This window comes from Rosa rugosa, chromosome 3 (assembly GCF_958449725.1).
Source record: "Rosa rugosa chromosome 3, drRosRugo1.1, whole genome shotgun sequence".
In the NCBI taxonomy this organism is placed as follows: domain Eukaryota; kingdom Viridiplantae; phylum Streptophyta; class Magnoliopsida; order Rosales; family Rosaceae; genus Rosa; species Rosa rugosa.
In genome coordinates, this window is record NC_084822.1 from 17543312 (window position 1) to 17550271 (window position 6960).

At 41.0% G+C, this 6960-nt stretch overlaps 1 protein-coding gene across 1 annotated transcript; it reads left to right on the top strand.

Annotated features, from left to right (window-relative positions):
• The first annotated feature begins 494 nt into the window (after positions 1 to 494).
• LOC133740932 (uncharacterized) lies at positions 495 to 3202 on the top strand. The gene is made up of 2 exons (XM_062168862.1): positions 495 to 1465; positions 2082 to 3202. Exon 2 carries the CDS (start codon positions 2499 to 2501, stop codon positions 3147 to 3149), a length of 651 nt encoding a protein of 216 aa, XP_062024846.1. The 5' UTR covers positions 495 to 1465; positions 2082 to 2498; the 3' UTR covers positions 3150 to 3202.
• Positions 3203 to 6960: the final 3758 nt, after the last annotated feature.

Below are 6960 nucleotides of genomic sequence, written 5' to 3' on the forward strand. Positions count from 1 at the left end.
TAATAAGAAACTGGGGATTCCCCGTCCTCATTGGGGATTAGGTCATCTCCATCCCAACTAAATAAAGGGCTACAAGCCTATTTTTTAGCCCTTTTGGTCTCCAACCCAAACAACTTAGGGCCAAAGTGTTAAAATTGAGGGCCAAAAGGCTAAAGAAAGGGGCAAATTTAGCCCTTAGGGCCAAATGGATCAGAAATTGGAGGCCCACCTGTGGGTAGTGCGTGACATGTGCATGATGTCATCTAGCCGTTGGGTTTTTTTTTTTTTTTTAAATGCACCATGCTTTATTCCATTTCAAAATTAGCTTTATGTTAAAGGAAAAACAGATTATGTGCCTTCGTCAAAGTGATTGACGGAGAGGGAATCAAGTAATTAGCAATCACCATCAATCCGCATGGATCAAGGACCAATCAGTAGTTAATGTCATCATTGTAATTGATATTTCCGTTGTAATTCTCTCCCTATATAAAAGGGCTATGAAATGAAATGAGGAGACCAATTCCAATTGTCATTTTACTTTGCCACGTTATCAGCACGCTCAGAGCAAATAGCCGAGACAAACAACCCTAGTTTTCAAGTTTGTCTCTTTCTCCCGTCGGAAAAAAAAAAACACCTTTTTCTTCTTTTGTGCCGCCACCCTATATAAAAAAAAATAAAAATGTCAACCCCATAGCAGTACACCACCGGCCTCCCTTGCTAGCACAGCAGGCCACCACATCGGCCTCCATCTCGATCCGGCGACAGCAACGTCCCCGTGTCAGCAGCCTACAAGCCTCCACCCATCGTTGCTGCAACAAGCCAGCTGGCAAATCACTGCACCTGCTCCTCACACTCCGACCAGCAGGCAATTTCGACCCAGACCCGTGCAGTCTATCGGCCTCCCCTCCCACAGCCCACCGATCCCAGCAGCACGCGCACTTGCCTGAGCAATACAGCCCCATCCAGACCGGCCTCACTACAACACTTGCCGTCCAGTCTGCAGCCCAGTCGCTGCCCATCACCGGCCACAGATCCCATCACCGCCCGCAACATCTCAGCCTCGGCGCCCCTGCCCTGCTCCTGCTGCAAACCAGAAGGCCAGATCGATAGCACCATCTGCAAACCAGAAACAGACGAGAAAAAAGAAGAAAGAAGAGAAAAGAGAGAAAAGAAAAGAAAGAAAAAGAGAAGAAAAAAAAGTGTGACCCAGCCCAAAGAAAAGAGCCGACCCAACAAAAAAGGAAGCAGGCCTATGGCCCAGAAAAAAAAAAGCAAAGAAAGAGGCCCTGAGGCCCACCGAAAAAAGGCCCAAAGAAAAGACCAGGCCCAGAGAAAAAAAAACAGAAAACAAAGAAAAAAAACAAGAACAAGGCCCACTGCTGAAAAAAATGAAGCAGCCCAGTTTTTCTCACACCCAAAAACATCGCTACACACGCCTGCATCAACACGCGCGTGAGCTATGATTGTTTTATTTTCTCAAAATCAAGTATGTTTTCTTTATTTTATTTTATGATTTTAGCCAATCATGTGAATTTTATTTATATTTTCTATTTTTAAAATCAAGTATGCTTTATACTTTATTGTTTATGCATTTATAATATTTTGTTATTGAGCATGTTTAATTAGATAATTTTGATCATTTCAAGAATGCCTTGTTATTTATGTTTTATATGATTATCTTTAAGCATGATTTATAATTATGTTTAAGCATGCTTTATATTTCATTGCTTATGTTTTTATTATGAAACTTTAAGCATGTTTCGTGATTTTTCTTTTACTCATGATATATTATTGCTAATTATTATGTGTAGTATATAATTTATTGTATATTTGTGAAATTTGAGCATGCCATGTAGTTTAATTTTATATATGCTATGGTTGTTTTTAGAATGCAACATATACAATCCGCTTTGCCATGATAATGAAAATTCATGCGCATTATACACACACACTTACTGTGATAAAGTATTTTCACATAGCATCGAAACAAATGTGACCATTACGAATTTTGGTCTTGAAATCTAAATTCATATGTTTGGAAAATAATTCATTTGGATGTCTTTATGACTGCGTAATTTATATATTCCCTCTTGTTTATGTAGATGGCTGATCTAACTCGACCTGAATTTGACATCTTGGACTCAGAAGGACTTGAGTACCATCGTTGGGTTTCCGATGTAGAAACTGCATGTGTGGCAAAAGACTACACTGCCACCATTACCGACCCCAAAGATGATGAACTATCTAACAAGGTGAAAGCAAATGCCTTAATGTTTCTGAGGCGACATATTGATCCTAGCCTACGCTGGGAGTACCTTCAGTTGAAGACACCCAAAGAACTGTGGGATGCCCTTAAGGGACGTTTTGGGAACATTTATGACACCTTGCCCCCAGAACTAACCGTTCAGTGGAATGAAATCTGCTTGCTTGACTATAAAAGGGTCAATGACTTCAACAAGGATATGTTGCGCCTAAAGGCACATCTAAATTTCTGTGGAAATGAACTCACATAAGATGATATGATCCAGAAGACTCTTTCTACTTTTCCTACTTCAGCAATTATACTAGCGAACCAGTATAGGCTGGAGTATGACAACAAAAGAATCACAATATTCAATAAGCTGATCAACCTACTGCAAGTGGCTGAGAGGCATAATGAGGTTCTTTTGAACAACAATGCCAGACCTGTTGGGACAAAGAAAATTCCCGAGGCTAATTATGGCAAAGTGAAAGGTGGAAAGAACCTCAATACAAATGGGGTTGGACGTGCTGATCCCTACCCACGTGGCAACAATGCACCATGTGGCAAGGGATGTGGGGGTCGTGATATGGGTCGTGGAGGCCCTCCCAATGTATGGCACAGAGATGGTGGTGCTGGCCCTAGTGGTCATGGAAACAAGGTGCAAAGGGCACCTAAGAACCCTTCAGTCAAACAGGATAGAGTTGGTAATGAACCATGCTATAGGTGTGGAGTCATTGGACATTGGTACAAGAACTGCCAAGCAAGCAACATAGTAGCAGCCAATTACAAGAGGTATAGGGAGTCTAAAGAACAAGAGGCTCACTATATGGAAGAAGGAGGCCATGACCCAGACATCAACCTCACAATTGCAGACTTTAATGGCAACAAGGAACTTGCTCAGTCAACTGATGCCCCATATTTTGACTGATCTGCTTTATTTATTTTATTTTCCAAAAACAGTTGTGAAGGCATAATGCCTCATTTTTAATTAGACTATTACTTGGTCTTAAAGTTTATTTCAATAATGGTTTGATGAATTAGATTTCTGAACAAAGACCTTGATTTGATTATCGTTGGCTTATTAATAAATTTTGAATTTTATTCTGAAGCACTGAATTTATTCAAATTTATTTACTACAGATATTTACATGGTTCGAAATTGCAATATAAAGATGTAAAACAATACATCTAGAGAAAAAAATTATTCGAATGAAAAGATTATCATTCTACTAAAATAGAAATACTCTAAAGAATATGAGATATATTTAAATTCACAGACGCTCTATATGCACCAAGAGCTAATCGAACCTTGTTAAAGTTTCAAAGATATTTGTGCCAACGGTTATCATGTAAAAACATACTGTGAGAATGGACTTGAATACATTTATATTACCTCTAATAAATGTGGAAGGAAACCCATTTTAGAAACTTATGAGTCGATCTAGTGGACTATACCTCACTACGATTCGGATCATTGAATCCTATGCTGTCACCAACAATGAAATGTGGGACACTGACTCATACGGACTTTGACATGACCGCCTAGGGCACCCCGGTTGTGACATGATGATCCGTATTGTAAAGAACTCATATGGACATCCCTTCTTTCGAGTGAAAAATAAAATGGGACAAAAATCAATCACACTGCAAGGTGTCGGTCCTAGTACTGCTCAGATACAGTCATTGCCTTCTAAAGTACCAGAAGCACTACCTCCCTCCCATTATGCCTCATTGACTATTTCAAAAGTAAATCACTCGTTTTGTAAAGCCTGCTCTTTAGCAAAAACAAGATCGAGACCTTCCTATGCTAAAGATACAAAACAAAACATTCCATTCTTACAAAGGATACAAAGAGATATCTGTGGACCTATCCATCCAGAATGTGGACCATTCAAGTACTTTATGGTTCTGGTGGATGCTTCGACAAACTGGTCACATGTCGCTTTATTGTCCACAAGAAATGTTGCAAAACTTCTAGCACAGATTATACGTTTAAGGGCTCACCACCCTGATCACCTTATCAAGTCTATAAGGCTTGATAACGCTAGAGTTTACATCAAAAGCATTTGATGATTATTGCATGTCTATCGGGATCGATGTAGAGCATCCTATACCCCATGTGCATACACAAAATGGTCTCGCAGAAGCCACCATCAAAAGGCTACAAATGGTGGCTAGGGCATTGGATATGCGCACCAACCTACCTATATCTGTATGGGGTTATGCAATATTGCACGCAGCTTTACTTATTCGTTTCAGACCCACAGCTAGCCAACCATTTTCTGCGTACTAGTTGGTAATTGGATATGAGCCTGACATTTCACACTTACGCATATTTGGTTGAGCAGTATATGTGCCTATTGCGCCCCTACAGCGCACCAAAATGGGTCATCAGAGACGATTAAGTATTTATGTTGGATACGAATCCCCAACAACTATCTGCTATTTGGAACCCTTGACAGGCGATCTCTTTACCGCTAGATTTGCGGACTGTCACTTTGATGAGACAGTCTTCCTGTCGTTAGGGGGAGATAGGAAAAATGATTTTCCAAGGGAACAACAGGAATTGTCGTGGTTTGTCCCCACTCTGTCTCATTTTGATCCCCGCACTTCACAATGTGAAAGTAAAGTGAAAAGAATAATCGATCTTCAGAACGTAGCAGATTCGATGCTTGATGCGTTCACTGATATCGCTAAAGTGACGAGATCACATATACCAGCTGCAAACGTGCCTGCAAGGTTAGAAGTCCCCAACAAGGGGCACGGTGCTGTAGATAGAGGCGCTGCAACCACACTTAGTGGAGGTGTGGTTGAGGCCATGGCTCTCCAAAGGAAGAGGGGGAGGCCACTTGGTTCGATTGACACTTACCCAAGGAAGAAGAGGGCGAGTAAGGCATAAACCAATCATCAATGTATAGAATCCCTCTTATGATATTGTCTCTGATTATAGTTATGTCTATGAATCAATACTGGAGGACGCTCCGATGTTTAAAATGATTCCAGAGAACAAAGAAATCTCACAGGATTATGAGAGTGCGTATGAATTGATAGAAAGATCTTCCATACACATTGATGATATATATTGTTGCTCAAGGAATCATAGAGCACGATGATATCGAACCACGCTCTGTTGCAAAATGTCAACAAAGAGCAGATTGGCCTAAATGGAAAGAAACAATCCAGGCAGAATTAGATTCTCTGACAAAGAGACAGGTATTTGGTCCGGTAGTGCTAACCCCACCAAGTGTAAAGACTGTAGGACATAAATGGGTCTTTGTCAGAAAGCGTAATGAGAAGAATGAAGTCCTGAGGTACAAAGCTCGCCTTGTGGCGCAAGGTTTCTCACAACGCCCTGGAATTGACTACGAGGAGACATACTCTCCCGTAATGGACGTTATAACGTTCTGCTACTTAGTTAGCTTAGTAATTTCCGAAGGACTGGAAATGCAGCTCATGGATGTGGTTACTACATATCTCTATGGGGATCTAGATTCAGAGATATATATGAAAGTGCCTGATGACCTTACATTACCCAAGTCAAGTGACTCTAAACCACGGAGTGTGTTTGCAATTAAGTTGAAACGCTCACTTTACGGAATGAAACAATCCGGGCGGATGTGGTATACCCGTCTAAGTGTGACTACTTGATTGGGAAGGGATATAAGAACAATGAAGTATGTCCCTGCATATTCATAAAGAAAACAAGTTCCGAATTTGCAATTGTAGCTGTATATGTCGATGATATGAACATAATAGGTACTCTTGATGAAATAAGAGAAACTGCGAGCTACTTGAAATCCGAATTTGAGATGAAGGATATTGGGAAAACTCGATTCTATCTAGGTCTTGAACTAGAACACCGAGTTTGTGGAATACTAATCCACCAGTCTGCGTATGCCCAAAAGTCAGGCGATATAACATGGACAAAGCGCATCCTGCTAGCACTCCCATGATCGGTCGAAGCTTGGATGCAAGGAAATATCCATTTCGTCCAAAGGAAGATGACCAAGAGGTGTTGGGAGTTGAAATTCTCTATCTAAGTGCAATAGGCGCATTATTGTACCTAGCCTAATGTACTCGACCAGACATTGCATTCTCAGTGAACTTATTAGCTAGATTTAGCTCAGCGCCAACACAACGTCACTGGAATGGTATCAAGAACATTTTCGATACCTAAAAGGAACCATTGACTTAGGACTGTTCTTTCCCTACAGAGAGACAAGAGGGACCGCAGATGGAACTGCAATCCCTAAAGGAAATGTTGATGGCGAAAGCGTCACTCCCTACACCGAAACGCCGAATGACGTTTTGGTTGGTTTTGCTGATACTGGGTATCTCTCTTACCCACATAAAGGTCATTCCCAAACTGGTTATGTATTTACCAGTGGGAACACGACGATATCTTGGAGATCAACCAAGCAAACCCTTGTGGCTACCTCCTCAAACCACTCAGAGATCATTACTCTACATGAGGCGTTTTGTGAGTGTGTATGGTTAAGAGCTATCATCACACATATTCGAGGGACTAGTGGTTTGAGCTCTACCACTGAAGAGCCTACTTGCATTAATAAAGATAATGCAGCTTGCATCGAACAGATGAAGCTAGGGCATATCAAGGGTGATAATACAAAACACATATCACCAAAGTTTTTCTACAATCAGCAACAACATGCCCTCCTCAAGATTCAAGTGAATCAAGTAAGGTCTGAGGAGAATGTGGCAGATTTGTTCACCAAATC

What these genes read in the sequence shown, in the direction of transcription:
- LOC133740932 (XM_062168862.1), top strand. Translation starts at nt 2,499, where the DNA reads ATGATCCAGAAGACTCTTTCTACTTTTCCTACTTCAGCAATTATACTA.